Here is a 15,447-nt window from a genome sequence, read left to right as displayed (position 1 = left end):
GGTCTGACATCCCTGGGGATGGAGAGGTGGGGTTGATGGTCCCACGCAGCCTGGTGCCTCCGGGGCCCTTCTCCATGGTGCTGAAGAATCACTCCCGCCTCGGCCCATAGGGACACAGAAGCCCCCTTCTGCTATGATGAATGGCCTTTCTGGGGGGGGGGGGGGAGGGGAGTTTAGGGCTGAAAACACACTGGCTGTGAAATGATTTCATCGTGTCACACAGCGTCCGTATAATGGGTTGAAAATATCCCCGCGAGGCTAATGGCTGTGTTGTCACAAAATGAGCACCGCCTGGCTCCATGGGAGGGACCTGGGGGCACCTCTCCGGGGCCCGGGGCTGACCCGCCTGTGTCTCCTGCAGTCATGGAGGTAGCGTCCGGTGAATACGGTGACCAGAACAGCCGCCTGGTGAGAGCCGTCCGGGAGGGCATGTGTGATTCTGACCACAGGAGAGAGCCTGGGGGGGATGCCGAGGTGAACCCTTTTCTTTGGCACCGGCCCTCTGAAGAGGTAAAGCAGGCAAAACGATTAAAGGGGTTGAGAAAGGTAATGCAAACCCCCGGCCCCCCGGTGGGACGGCTGCATGCTGCACCTTGCACGCTGCTGCATGGGGGCTCCGAGCCGGGGGGAGGCGCGTCTCGGGCGGGCGGCTCACCCCTCCCCCTTCCCGCGTGTGTCCCCAGGACTCCACCTCCATGGAAGGCTGTCACAGCTTCTCGGCCAGCTGCCTCACCCAGTTCTGCATTCTCTTCAAAAGGACCTTCCTCAGTATCATGAGGGATTCGGTAAGGGTGTTTGCAGATATCCTCCCGTGTCTCGTGCGTGTCGGGTCATTTTCCGCTTTATTCATCCCGATGGGGCTCTCGGATTGCTTTCCCTGCATCTGCATCAGTCAGCTTTCCCTCCACGATGCTGCTGTGACAAACAGCCCCCAGATGCCAGTGGCTACAATAGGAAACATGTATGTCTCACTGGTGTCGTGTCTTGGTGGCTGTGGCTTGTGGCCCTGCCTCACGTGTCTCATCCCGGGACCCAGAGCGGACACACGGCTCCTTTTCTGGGACGCGGCAAAGGGCAAGCGTGAGAGAGAAATCCAGGTGGCCTGTAAAACTTCCCGCTGGGGGCGGCAGACCGTCTCCCGTGCGCACGTCCCACCGGCCAGGCCCAAGTGGGAGTGCTCCTCCCTCGAGGAGTCCCTGGGGGCCCAGGTGCTGGCAGATGTACAGAGCCCGTCAGGTGGGAGGTGGTGAGTGACCGGGAGCTGTGATCATGTCCACCTGTCCCGGTGGACAACCTGACGGGGTACCTGCCGGGGACAGCTGAGTGCCCAGTGGGGCTCCGGGACCTACTTGGAAAGTTGGAGGGCTGGGGGCCTCCCGGGCCGGTGTGCTCCGAGGAGGGGCCTCGGATGGATCCATTCTAGCAATTGCTCCTGTTTTCACAGCAGTTAAGTGCTGTGTGTGTGTGTGTGTGTGTGTGTGTGAGAGAGAGAGAGAGAGAGAGAGTTGGTTTAGGGTTCAGGCTTGTTTTTCTGGAGGAGAAATCAGCAACCGATGCCTCCAGAGGCCTTGGCCCTGTTGTCGTTGCCTGACCCCCGCGAACACCAGTGAGAGCCGTGTCTGCCCCCAGGTCCTGACGCACCTGCGGATCACGTCTCACATCGGCATCGGCCTCCTCATCGGCCTGCTCTACCTGGGGATCGGGAACGAAGCCAAGAAGGTCCTGAGTAACTCCGGCTTCCTCTTCTTCTCCATGCTGTTCCTCATGTTCGCGGCCCTCATGCCCACTGTTCTCACATGTGAGTGCCTGACCCTAGACCCACCCACCAATGGGGCGCTGAGACCAGGGCGTGGCCCATAGATGACTTTTCTGACACGTACTATCTTGGTTCTTCGAAGTGCCATTTTCTTGGTTGACAGGTACTATCATATTTTCTCTTAGACGAGAAAATACATACCATGTTTAAGCCAAAGGAATTAATCACTAATGACATATCTGTAAGCATGGAGGAAGGCTGATGGGGGTTTCTGAAAGGTGTTCTAATCAGGAATCCCTCAAATTTTACTGGGGTAGCATGACCTCGTTCACTTATTAAGGGAGCCTGCTGTGGCCAAGTTTGCGAGCAGGTAAAGCTATTCTGGATGGATTTCTGTGTAGTTCCGGATTGTTTGTGAGTGCACTGCCCTTGCTCACTTCGGGCTGACCGTGAACTCTGGCGTAAAAACCGCCCCCCGGCCCGAGTGCTGCCGCCCTAAACGGCCCTGAATCCTCAGGACCAGCTTGGGGGCTCTCGCGCACGGAAGGACTCACACTGGTCAGTGGTGAGGTTAGCCGTAACCACTTGAGCGCATCTCTAAAATAACGCTCAGTCTCCGAGGAGACGTCCTCCGCTCTTTGATTTTCCGCTCGGTGACTCTTCGGGTTATAAAACCAGTCGGCAGTTTTTCCAGGCTGGTGATTCACTTCACATGTTTTCGCTCCGTCTCTGAGCGCTGCACGCGCACAGGCCCAGGCCGCGGCCTCCAGCTCAGCACGGGGTCGCCTGGGCGCGTCTCCAGCTGGCCGGGGACGTCCGCCCGACCCCTTTTCCGTCCTCCTGTCTCCTAGTCCCCCTGGAGATGGGAGTGTTCCTTCGGGAGCACCTGAACTACTGGTACAGCCTGAAAGCCTACTACCTGGCCAAGACCATGGCCGATGTCCCCTTCCAGGTGTGTGAATGAAGGGGCGTGGTTGGAAGAGGGGCGGGAATTCTCCGTCACTGCCGGCAGGGGGTGGGGGGAGGCAGCCGTTTGCAGGGGGCGTGACGGACCCTGTGCTTCCAGATCATGTTCCCGGTGGCCTACTGCAGCATCGTGTACTGGATGACGTCACAGCCGTCCGACGCCGTGAGGTTCGTCCTGTTTGCCGCGCTGGGCACCATGACCTCTCTGGTGGCGCAGTCCCTGGGTCTGCTGATTGGAGCTGCCTCGACGTCCCTGCAGGTACCGGCGGAGGAAGCACCACCTGAGGGGCCTCCCTTCCCCCACCTGGGCCAGTGCGGCCGGGGCTGCTGCCCTGGCGGGGCTCAGTACCACCCCTCCTCCCCAAGCCCCCCTCTCACTTCTGTCCTGACCGCCTGGATCGGCTTCACCTGGTCGCTCCCTGGGGAAGGACTCACACTGCTGTGGCCGGTCAGGGTTGGTACACTGCCACCAGCAGGTGCCCTCGGGTGGCACATGACAGCTCATGGAGCCCCCCCCCCCACGCCCTCCCGCTAGCTGGGATGCTGTCCCCATTTTGCAGATGTAGAGACTGAGGCCCAAGAGGCAACACGGTCTGGTCAGGCTCACGCAGCTGGCTCGGAGTCCTACGGTTTGCAGCCTCTGGGGAGTCCACTCCACTACCCCGTGGACCTCCCCCCCGCCCAGCTGCAGTCTGTGCCCCCACCCTGCCCCGAGCCCCTCCACGTGCTCTCTGGGGCTTCACGTGCCCTTCACGTGTCCGGCACCGCCCTGCCCCCCAACCCGCCAGCCCCACCTGCTTAGCCCCTAGGGTGGCCCCTGGCTCCACGGATGGGAATAGCGATGGTACCCCCGGGATGGCCGTGGAAAGTGCTTGGGCCCACCGGCCGCAGTGGGTGCCCAGGGGATAGAGCTCACGGCCCTTCCTCCCTCGGACGCGGTGGCAGCACCTGGCTGTCCGACCCTCCAGGTGCTGTTCCTGCTGCCTCACCGCCAGTCACTGCGGTCCCCGCTGCGGCCCTGCAGAAGGCTCTGTCTCTTTGCCTCCCGTCCCCTCTGCTGGGGCCTGCTGATCTCCAAGCCCAGCATCCCAGCCGCTCCCTGCTGCTGGAGGACGGGGGCTCCTTCGTGCCAGCTTGGCCTCGTGGGCCCCAGCCTGACACCCTGGCCCGGCCCCGGCTGCTGCCGACCCTGCAGACACGTGGGGGATGGCCTCCTGGGGACACTTGAGGAAATCGGGCGGGACCTCCCACCTGCCACCTCTGAGCACGTGCTCTCTGTGTCCCGCCAGGTGGCAACCTTTGTGGGCCCTGTGACGGCCATCCCCGTCCTCCTCTTTTCGGGGTTCTTCGTCAGCTTCGACACGATTCCAGCTTACCTGCAGTGGATGTCGTACATCTCCTACGTCAGGTAGCGTGTGTGACGTCTCTCATCACTCGGAGGGCTGTGTGCACAGAGGGAGGGGACAAAAGCCACTTCTCAGCCGTCAGTTACAGGCCAGCGTGATGCTTGCATCACGGATCCAAGGCCGTTGGTGCCTTTCATTTTTTTCCCTTAGTCTTACGTGTTCCCATTGTCACCAACACACACACTCACACGCACACACACATAAGGATAAAATAAATACTAACAGGGTGTGCCTTGGAGGAGTCACTGTGGACCCCCAAATTCCACCTGTTTTGGAGAGCTGCCGTGGGGAGAGTGTTTTCATCTTAGGAACCTCGTTCCTCTCGGGAACGAACAGCACCCGTCACTCTGACCGCGTGTAAATCCAGAGAAACCAAGTCATGTTTTAAACATCCTACTGTTTTCGACCAAGAGCGTCCTGGCCCCTCGGCACTGTGGCGCCCGGACCTCGTCCTCTCTGCTGGGGGCTTCCTGGCACGTTGGCCTCACTGGACAGCGCCCGCCTTCAGAGCTCGCCTCCCCCGGCTGTAGGGACTCCGGGTGACGCATGAGATCCGAAGCTGGGAAGAAGCTTTCCTTTTCTAGAATGTCAGTTCAGACCCAGATGTATTGTTCAGGAAAACAAAATCAAAACAAAGCACTCGTACAGAGTTTCAGCAATCGGTGTGCGTTCCAACACCAAGAAATCAGAAACCCAGGTCTTTCTTCCTAAAAATTGGTGTTTTTGTTCTGGCGCTGTAGAGCTGGGACAGAACGAGAGCTGGCACAGAAGGGTTTTATTTAAATGTTCTACGGTCCTTTGGGGCACCTGGGTGGCTCAGTCGGTTGAGCATCTGACTTTCGATCAGGTCATGATCTCACGGTCTATGAGTTCGAGCCCCACATCGGGCTCTGTGCTGACGGCTCGGAGCCTGGAGCCTGCTTCGGATTCTGTGTCTCCCTTTCTCTCTGCCCCTCCCCCACTCATGCTCTGTCTCTCTCTGCCTCTCAAAAATAAGGAAAACTAATAAAAAAAGATGTTCTACGTTCCTTTGAAGGTGATCAGGTACTAACTATTTTTAAAAAAAAGTATGTAATATCAGAGGTGATCAGAGAGCTTTTTTAAAAAAAATTTATTTTATTTATTTTGAGAGAGAGAGTGCATGAGCAGGGGAGGGGTGGAGAGCGAGAATCCCAATCAGGCTCTGCACTGTCAGCACAGAGCCCGACACGGGGCTCGATCCCACGAACCGTGAGATCATATGACCTGAGCCAAAACCAAGAGTCAGACGCTTAACCGACTGAGCCCCCCAGGTGCCCTGATCAAAGAGTTTTCAATTCATTTCCCCACTGAACAAATCCCTACTGTGCGTCCAGTTTGGTTTTTCGGGAGGAGGCTCTGGAGGAGACAAAAACTGGACAGACCTCAGCCAAGCCGCTGGATGCGTTTGTCTTGGGATGAAGTTGCAGGGCTGGGAGCTATCTCCGTGACGACAGGTCTGGGGAAGGGAGGGCGGCCATGCTGTGGGTCAAGGCTGGCTGGGGGCCCACCCGGATCCCCCCCCCCCGCATGGGGCTGCGGGGTCCCCTGGCCGCAGGCAGAGCCGTGTTCACGTTCTGTGCCTTCCTCCGCAGGTACGGGTTCGAAGGGGTCATCCTGTCCATCTACGGCCTGGACCGGGAGGATCTGCACTGTGGCATCGACGAGACGTGCCACTTCCAGAAGTCAGAGGCCATCCTGCGGGAGCTGGACGTGGAGGACGCCAAGCTCTACCTGGACTTCATCGTCCTGGGGGTTTTCTTCATCTCCCTGCGCCTCATTGCCTACTTCGTCCTGAGATACAAGATCCGGGCCGAGAGGTAAAACACCGGAGTGCCAGCAGAGGGCGGAGTAGACAGTACGGCCCAGGGTGGCTTGTAGGATCGCGGTGGCAGGGCCGTGCCCGCGGACACAGGGACCCCCGCCACCCAGCCCTGGCAGCGCCCTCGGGCCTTGGGCGTCAGGCCGCCCGGTCCGCGCAGCCCGGCCGGGCCTTCGCTCCGTCCCCCTTTCTGGCTCCGCCGGGGAAGCGGGTGTAGAGGTGTGTCCTCGAGCAGCATTTCACAACGCGGCGGCGGGGCGGCCGGGGAGGAAGGCCAGCGCCCGCGGCCCCGCTCATGACTGTCGCTGTCACCGCCCCCCCCCCACGGTCTGCCTCCTTCTCCACGGAGAAGTCACCTTCCAAGCCAAAAGCCGATAACTCTCATCCATTTGAAGAAACTGTATGTTTTTAGTACTCGTCGAAGAACACGATTCAGGGTAAATAACACACTTTGCTTCGAGAGGCGAGGGGTTGAACTTCACCGCGGGGCTGGTCTCGTTTTTCGGGCTGAAGCTGTAAAAGATGGAGACGCGGTCCCCGGCAGAGAGAAGGTTCTGGAGCTGCACGCGCTCAGCCGCGCCGGAATTTCAAGAAGTCGTGAGGAAAGCTGGAGGGTGAGGTTGGCCGACGCCCCCCAAGCCTTCTGTTTCCCCCCGTGCTTCTTATCTTAAGCAAAACATATTGTTTATTTCTTCCTAACTCTCTGAACACCTTAATTTTGCCTACAACATGTCCAGAAAATTGGCTTTGTTGATGTTTTACCCATGTGTCTCTCTCCCCACGTATCACATCACCTACCTCCACGGAGCTGGGGGTGCTGGGCTTGCGGAAAGTCCAGGGGGGCACACGGAGGGCCGTGAGGGGACCCCACTGTGGCTGGGGGGGGGGGGGCGGTGGGGAGGGTGCCCAGACCCCAGAGCATCCAAGGCCTTTGCAAGAAAGCGGCGAACACCGTGTGGCCGAGACGCCTGTGGTTTGGCCAGGCGGTGGACGGGGTTGTGGGCAATGCCACCTGCCAAGCCCCGTTTCGGTGGCATCTCCTCCTTCTCAGCCCTGGCTGGGCTGGTGGCGATGTCGCGGATCAGAAGCTCCTTCTTCCCCGTGAAGGAGGTCGAGGGTGCATCTAGGGGAGGGGTAAACGGCCTCTGGCTTGCTCCCAGGTGCCTGGGCGCCTACCAGCCGTCAGAGGCAGTGTGACCGACCACAGGGTGGAGGTCAGAAGAGGCCAAAGAAGGGAATGGAGCGTTGCCCCCTGGGAATCTCCTCGCCCTGGGGCCGGGGTTTCCTCGCGACTCTGGCTCCTTCCCGCCCTGAGCCTGGATCTCCTGGTCTGTGAACGGTAGCGCGGGGCGGCCTTCAAGGCCGCTTTCAGCCCTGAGAGGTTCTGCGCCGCCTCAGCCGTGTTCCCAAAGCTTCTATTTCCTACTTGAAGAGAATGGAGAGCGTTCAGATTTTGCCGGCACATGGATCTGACTCGCAGATACTTGGTGATCGCTTCGCTCCCGCTTTGATCCGTTTTAGTAAACACAGTGGAGACATGTTACAGCGTAGCTTTGAGTTTCATGGTTCTGTGCAAATGGGGCATCACCGGCCAGATGAAGCGATTTAACCAGGATCGCTTTTTAGGCGCCATAAAAAGTCTTCGTGTAATTTCAAGACAGATTTGCCTGCAAGATGTCGCAGGTAGGAAGTCCCGCATGGGAACAGCCTGGTGAAATAGAGAGGGGGTGGGGCCGGGGGGATGGCTTTGGTCACGCCACAGTGACATCAGGTGCGCTGGGTATTTAAAGACCTCTTTCCCTCCAGGTGAGCCCTCTGGAGGCAGGTCTGTGACCCTGCCAAGGACAGGCTGGCCGGGAGCTGCAATGCAGGACCCAGCCCTCCCCCTACCAGGCACCATTTTGTGACCCGAGCCCACCGTGCGGTGTCTCAGCCATTTCAGAAGGAGACAGATTCCTTGAGACCGAAAATCTAGTTCCCAAGTGTCCCTGCGTCCTCAGAAGGAAATATTTCCCTAGGAGTGCATGCTCCCTGCATTTTCCATTTTCCACTCTTGAGAAATTACATTTGTCCCTTAATAGATGAAGACGGGTAGGGGGCAGATCTGGCTGTCCGCTGTCGAGGAAAATGCATGTGCAAAGCAACAGGGCGCTGACTGGTGTGTGGCACGAATACGGTCGTGGCCAGGCAGGGGATTTGCTCAGAAAGACCTTGGGGCGCCTTGAGAGAGGCGGTCAGTCCCGGGATGCCGTCCCTCCCCCGTCGGCGGCAGGTGCCCCCCGCTGGCGCCTTCACACAGACCCTGGGCGACAGTGAGGCCAACGGTGTTCTTTGCGTCCCCAGGTAGCTGGGTACAACGTCTCACTCGGATGACCTAAGCTAACGTCCAGACCACCTGTTGACTTGTTTTTGAACTCGTTGCGGTTAAGAGGGGGGTGTCCACCTGTTGGGACTGAATGGAGGCCAGCTGCCCGGGTTTAATTCTCGTCGTGAGTTCTGAATGCAATGCCTCCTCTCGTCTCTGTGATTCTTGTTTTAGAGGGAAGAGTGAAATCTTGTGTGAGAGATGTGAAGCCCCTCCGCTATCAGGAGAGGCAAAAGCGCGAGTCCAAAGGGTCTCGCTGCTAAGTTCGGCCTGTCAGGCGAGAAGGGGGAGCAGCGGGGTCCGACAGCTGCGGGGCCTGGGGTCTGGTGCCAGCCGCACCTTGGGAGCCTTCCATGGGTGCCACCGTAGGATTGTGCCCCTTTTTGCTCCTGGTCTCGCTGAGGACCAGCCGGAGGGGGCAGTTCTTCCAAGGGTCCCGCGTGGGTGCCATCGGGAGCTCTCCCCAGGGTGGGAAGAAACCCTGTACATGGAAGATGCTGGAGTCTGGTGATGTCACCTTGGGCAAGGGGCCTTCGGGACCAGGACAAAGCTCATCCCAGAGACCCACAGAAAGGCCACGTTCCCGGGGAGCATGACCGGGAGGTCAGGGACAGGTGGAGCCACCTTCTGTGGTTTGGCTGAGAGGACGGAAAGCCCGGGCCGCCGCGTACTGAGCGTGTTTTCCCTGCTGGTTGTCCCGGACACCGAGCCAGGAGCCGCGGGGGCCCTCTGTTCATCCCCTCCCTCAGCAAACACGGTCACTGGTGCTCCCCACGTGCTTGGTGCTAGTGTCTCAGGCCCTGGGGGCCCATGGGGAGGGAACCCAGAGGTGGCTTGGCCTCCAGGGCGGCAGGTGATGGGGCGGGGGTTGTATTCATTCTGCAGATGCAAAAGGCCGGGCGGGGGAGGATGGGCGAGGTCTCAGTCCGACACCAGGGAAGAGTGCACTGGAAATTTGAGTGGGGGTCTGACCCCAGGTTTTTTTTTTTTTTTTTTTGGCTTTGCCCTGTTGCCTCCTATTTGTGATGTACAAATACACATGAAAATACTTCCTAAATCATAAAGTGCAATACTAGAATACTAGCTTAGTGGCTGTTCATTATGGACTTGGCTGCCACCAAACAGAAAGCCGAGACAGGAGGGTGGCCCATGCCCCTACCCTCCCCCCCACCATCGCCCAGCATGGGGTTGTCCCTCCGGCCTTGGAGGCTGAGCTGACTCCTGTCTCGTGGAGAGGTGCCTTCCTCTGCCCCGGCCTGGTCTTAGCTTCCTAAAGCGGTGTACCTGAGAATTAGCTCAGGCTAGAGAGGGCTGGTGTGTGTGTGTGTGTGTGTGTGTGCACGCACACGTGCTCCGTCTCCAAATTCTCCGTCATCCTTTGTTCCCAGAAGGTGGGAGAAAATTCCACCTCATGCCTGCCGTGCAGATGGCCAAGAGCGTAGTCAAAATCCGCTGAGGCTCCCACATCCAATGCCGTGTAAATGTGACCAAGGGTCAAACACAACACCCAAGATGGGGAAGTGCAGAGTGTGCAAATATAACGTTAGATACTTTTAAAAGTCAAGACTGCTAATAAAATATTTTACATAAAACGTTTCACTTGTGTTCAGTGTTAAATGCTTCCAGTTCAGAATGATTTGCTTAAATCTTACTAGGTAAAATGGGTTCTTAGGTTGCATTTTGAATACATTTGTTGTGCGTCTAGTAAGATTCTTGCTTTGTTACTTGGCGTTCTGGTCTAACACCCCCGCTTGTAAATTCACCTTCCTCTCCGGACACCATGTTGTGTCTTAAAACTTTGTGCTTTTGCTCTGTTCTCCCAGACCCCCACCCACTTCCTCCTGCCCTGTCAATGTCGGCCACAACCTCAAACAGGGCCGAGCCCCCCAGTGCGCTGCGGCCCGGGTGCCCCTTCCTCTCCAATCCCCTCCGTCTTGGAGTGAGCTCCGGGGACACAGGCACTGGTGGCCGTTCTTCAGAGGAATATCCCCCTCTCCTCGCTCTCATGTTCCCGGACACCCACGTCTCTGGCCTGGCCTCTGTGGAGGCAGCTGTGATGGGGAAAGCATGTTCTCCCTAGGTTTGGCTCCCCAGGCGGACATGAGCGGGACCCAGAAGGAGGCCGGTGCTGTGCACTGCTTTAGCTCCCCCGGAGCAAGGACTTAAGGGTAGTGGTGCTTAAGGCCTGGCCTTCAAACGGGTCTTCGCTCCCACCTCTGGTAAACAAGCAGAGAGCCGGGCTGAGCAAAGTGGCAGAACGATTGGCCCCTGCAAATCCTAAGTGACGGGGACAGAAGGGTGGCCTGCAAGATCGGAGGGCACCCCACGTGTGGGACCGGCTCGAAGTGGCTCCGTGTGCTCGCCTGCTCCCTCTGCTTCTCCTTCCGCACCCGCCTGCCTCCGCAGACCCTCCAGTCCCGCCTCGGCCCTTCTGGGTCACTGTCCTTGGACTCCTCTGGGATCATCGCCCTCTGCAAAGACCGGGGGCCTCCCTGGGGCCAGAGGCCGGCAGGGCAGGGAAGACGCCTCACGGCGGGCTCAGCTCAGCCCGTTTGTGAAGTCCAAGCGTCCAGGGCAGGAAGGCAGAGCGAAGGTGACGCCCACGCCCGCCCTTCCAGGCGGTGTAGCTGGGTTTTCCGAGAACCACCGCCCATTCTTCCCGTTTCTTTCTCTCATCTTGGCGCAGACAGAAGGGTTTAGCCCGAGCCCGATTTCGTATGCTACCTCTGAACGTGCCAACCTGCAGTCGTTCCTCCAACAGACGCTTGTGTGGCCGAGCCGAGGGCTCACGGAGGCCGGCCGAGGGAATCCGCGGTGCGTTTATGTCAACCCGCTTTGTAGAAATGAGCTTAGGTCGGGCTCAGCCCCTGACGCCTCCCTGTTCTCAGAAACAGTCCCCCTGGCGTCGCGAAGGAGAAAACGACCAGGCACATTAGGTACCGTGTTGCGGCCCGGGCAAGGGACTGTCACTGGTGGGGGCACAGCTTGGGGGCTTTCCCGCAGCACAAAGACCATCGTGAAGCAGAAGAGGAGGAAGCGAGAGCATGAAGTGTCCTTGTTTGATCGCAGGGCGGGTGGGGGGAGTCTGCTGCTGTGTCCGGGCCCGGCTTTCTGAGGCTGCAGGACGGAGGAGGCAGAGCCCTGGGGTCCTCCTTCCCGGGAGACCCCCCACGGTCTCGACCGAGGACATGACCCCGGGCGCGCGTGCCTTTCTCACCGAGCTTACAATTCCCGGTTTCCAGAGGGTCCTCCCTCAGCCCCTAAGCAGGAGCACCAAATCTTGGGAGCGGCACGAGCCCCAAGCCACATAAAGAAGCAGCAGCAAAACTCGACATTACTACACGGAGCTGAGGTTTTCCTCCGTGGGGCAGCTCCTCCCTGTCCTGGAGTATCTGCGTGAACAGAAGAGAGAATCCCGTTCGTCGCCTTTGGGTGCCTTTGGCCTGCACTTTGCACATGAACTTAAACGTGGCCCCGGTGTCGTGTACAGTTAAACAGCATTTCACCTCTGCACGCGGGAGGCGTTTGCCACGCGCAGCAGGGCCGGGCGGGCCGGGGTGGGGGATGCTGGGGCCAGGCCGGTGGGCGACAGAGTGCCCCGGTGACGTGCCACTGCAGGCCCGCTGGGCCCAGTTCTCAAGGCCCCCCTCCCCCAGACCAGTCCCCCCGGGGAAGGAGTTGCTGGAAGCCCTTGCCAGCAGCTCACAGGTGGACGGTGTTCCTCTGCGCCACCTGCCCTGAGGGCTGGCCCAGCAACAGATCCCAGCACAGCCTGGGGGCACACAGGGAGCTGGGGGAAACTGCTTGCCCATTTCTGCCCCACAGGTCACCAAAACGGCCTCCCCTCCTGGGCCGCCCCGAATGTGCCCTCTCCCGCTGGACGGAATGATTAGGCCGAGGGGGAGGTACCAGTCATGGGGAACACAGGGTGAAGGTTGGGAGCCCCAGGGTCTGGGGTTCCTGGAGATCTCAGGGTGCAACCCGGTCCGAACGGTCCCCTGGGTCTTGGTTTTCCTGAAAGTATTTCAATGGTCATGGTAGCTATTTTGTTCTTACAGTTTTACCTTGTATAATTGTCTTTGACAATTCTGTCCTCGTGTACCCCAGGGGTCTCTTTCCCATGACATTTCCATGATGCCCGAGCGTCGCCATCAACATGTCATTTTTAAGTTCTCGGCCACTCAAAAACGGTAGAAAGAGTCTTCTTGTCCGAGTTGCTGATAAAATGGGCCACCGAAGCCGCACGGTGGGTTTTCCGTTTTTTATAATCTTAGGGTCACTGTAGAAGGGGCTGAGAACAAGTATGTTTAAAACAAAGTTACTGTCTGTAACCAGCCCTTTGAGCCTTGTTTGCATTTTCCTTTGCAGACGTAGCGGGCGTGTGAGCAGGTTGCCGGTTGTTGCCTTTCATTTGATGAGTCGCTACTGAGTGGTTACCCCTTTGTTGTCCCAAAGCAACAGTCAATGCAAGCAACATTTTCAATCAGCGTGCAAACGCGTGCATATATCTGTATATCTAATCTGTGATTGTATAATCCCTGGTTTTTAAAATACGGTATGGATGACTTTGCAACGATCTTGCCATTGTTATTTAGGGAATACCGTCGCCTGCGCTCTGCGAGAGGTTTGCACCGTTGTAGATAAACACCACACGTGTACGTACATACGTATATATAAATATATATATTTAAAAATAATGTCGGCTCTCTCGGGTACCTGTTTCAGGGGTTTTCCACTCCGTTGGAACAGAGACCCAAGCAGACCCTAGGATGTGAGCTTTCTAACTGTACCTTACAGGCTTCGGTCCTGTCGTGTACATTTCTGTAGAGTTACCTCCTTAGAAGATTTGTACGTGCATTTTTTGCAGACCTGAACTTTGTTTTCTGAAACTAGATGCCACTTAGGAAAATGTGACATAAATCAAATAAAGCATTGTTATTTTCAGATTTCTCCTTCTCTCTCCTTCTTGCTTTCCACAATGCCAGCGCTCGCGCCTGCCGGGCGAATGGGGCCCGGGGTCTGGCAGAAACTCGCTCTTGACGGAGCCATTGGCTCAGCTGGTGTTGTAATGGATGGGAAGAGGAACAAGAGTGGTGGTGGTGTGGTGGGCAGCCCCCACTGGTTCTGCGGGAGGACGGGTCAAGTGCGTTTTCGTGGACTATCTCATTTAAACGCCCTCCTCGGGCGGGGCCGGAGAGCCACAGATGAGGAAGCGAGGTTCTTAGAGATTTCACAGCTGGCCCAAGACGAGTGATGGAGGCCGAATTCAGATGGTGACAGTCTCGCAGGGAGCCAGGGCTTTCGACCCCCGCATCGTCCCCCCTACGTGGGAAGAAGACACTGTGGGGTTGAAGGCTAAGGAGGAGAATCTGTTTTGTCATAGGAAGTGGCTGCGGGAACCCATCCCCCATGACCAGAGGAAACTTCTCCCAGGTACTTTGCCGAGGGGCACGATGATGGGCGAGTGTCCCCAGGAGTCAGCTCTGGTGGCTTTGTGTTCTAAGGGCCCCTGTATAGGTCAGCACTGGGGTTCAGGCTGAGCCTGGGCACAGGTGTCACTCTGGGATCATCACCTGGGTGTGGCCGTGATGGGGTGGACCAGATTACTTCTGCAGGTGTGGAGGAAGGTGTGGACGCAGGGACACACAGAGAGAGAAGCCACCGCCCGATGACCCAGCATTCATCACCCCTTCTTCCTGCCCGGGTTTCTCTGCCCCCAAATCTTGTGAGATGCTCCCAAACCCCTCTGCTCCTTCCCCCATCAAAATCCCCATTCCTTCCACACTTTTTCCAAAATTATCTTCATTTGCATCTTTAAATTACAAAAATTCTACATACTTGTTTTAACAAATAATACAAAAGTGAATGATCTGGCCCCGAACCTATCCCAGGCACCCCCTCGAGGTACCCGGAGTGGAAAACCAGACAGCAGTCTTTTCACCCAGAGAGGCGGACACAGCACCCCCACCCCATGCCCCCGCTCTCCTCCCCTCCCACCGGATCGCAGACGGCGCTCCAGACCGGAGGGCACAGCCCTCCCTATTCTCACTTCAGCAGCTGCGTGGCGCATCATCGCGGGAACGTTCCAGAATCCCTGCAGCCATTTCCCTTCGGAGAGATGCTGCGGTTGTTTCTACAGTAACAAACGGGCTTTAATAAATCTGAAAATCTGGACAGCATTCTTCTACTGATATCCTTGTAACCCACAATTTAAATCACAGAAGGCTTTCTGGAAACGCAAGTGGAAGGAAGGACAGGTGCACAGAGAAGACGGGGACCCGCGGACCCCACGTGTGCCCCCCTCACTCTCACGGTGGCTTTGGGGCAGTCCCACGTGGCTGGCATCTCGTCTCCAGCCCTCTGGCCTTCCCTTACATGCGAACGTGGTGACGCTTGGGAGCTGCAGGTGTGCGGGGGACAGGAGACCCCCAACGAAGCCACCAGGCCCGGGGGATGTTGTTGGGAAAGAGGGTCCTACCCCACCCAAGAGTGCTAATCCTTGCTGACAACGTCGCCGTGGCCTTGGCGGTGAAAGCAACCCCGTTCTGTAGAAAGACAATGACGTAAGCAGTAGAGACAAAAGCCTGTGGCAGGGTACTCTTCCCTGATGGACAAACCCTCTTCCCCCCAGCTGCCTTCTTTCCTCTGCTTGTCCTGCTATGCGAGCAGCCGGCCGGCCCTGTGGGTCTGTGCTCTGTGCTCCCGCTCTTAGGAGATGCTAATCCGGCCACACCCAGGAGTGACCTTGGAACTTGATTCGTTTCTTCCAATGTCCTCATCCGGGTGTCACAGTTGAGAGCAGGTGGCAGGAGGAGAAGGGATCTCTGGATCCCGCACATCCCAGGACAGAAAATTCCACTGGGTTGGTGAGAAGTGGGGGAGGGGTGGCTGGACCAGAGCAATGACAGAACAGACGTGGGCGCCAAGGGCTCCCTCTAGCGGACGCCGGGGCTGTGCGCCATGGGCCACGGAGCGGCCCAGCCCTCCTGGCAAGGTTTGTAGGTTCGGAGCAGAGGGGACCATCTGTACCCCACAAAAGCGAACAGAGAAAGGCTGCAGCATCCAGGCCAACAGGGGCAAGGGCAGCTGTCTGGTGAGAAGCAGCTAATTCTTG

General features: G+C 57.9%; 1 protein-coding gene across 5 annotated transcripts in view; it reads left to right on the top strand.

The window, feature by feature from the left end:
* ABCG1 (ATP binding cassette subfamily G member 1) overlaps positions 1-15,447 on the top strand; it is an 81,195-nt gene that overhangs the window by 64,371 nt on the left and 1,377 nt on the right. For 2 of the 5 annotated variants that reach the window (XM_078452740.2, XM_078452738.2), the window contains 7 exons: positions 362-546; positions 684-785; positions 1,630-1,798; positions 2,608-2,708; positions 2,823-2,981; positions 4,012-4,130; positions 5,742-5,966. In XM_078452740.2, the coding sequence (XP_078308866.1) occupies positions 362-546; positions 684-785; positions 1,630-1,798; positions 2,608-2,708; positions 2,823-2,981; positions 4,012-4,130; positions 5,742-5,966 (1,060 nt within the window). Of the gene's footprint in view, positions 1-361; positions 547-683; positions 786-1,629; positions 1,799-2,607; positions 2,709-2,822; positions 2,982-4,011; positions 4,131-5,741; positions 7,740-7,774; positions 13,280-15,447 lie in introns of those variants that run through there. The other 3 variants (XM_060640510.3, XM_060640509.3, XM_078452739.2) reach the window with 3 other exon arrangements.

This window comes from Panthera onca, chromosome C2 (genome assembly GCF_046562875.1).
Source record: "Panthera onca isolate mPanOnc1 chromosome C2, mPanOnc1 haplotype 2, whole genome shotgun sequence".
NCBI lineage: Eukaryota > Metazoa > Chordata > Mammalia > Carnivora > Felidae > Panthera > Panthera onca.
Note: the sequence above shows the minus strand (reverse complement) of the source record. Positions and strands in the feature narration are given on the sequence as shown.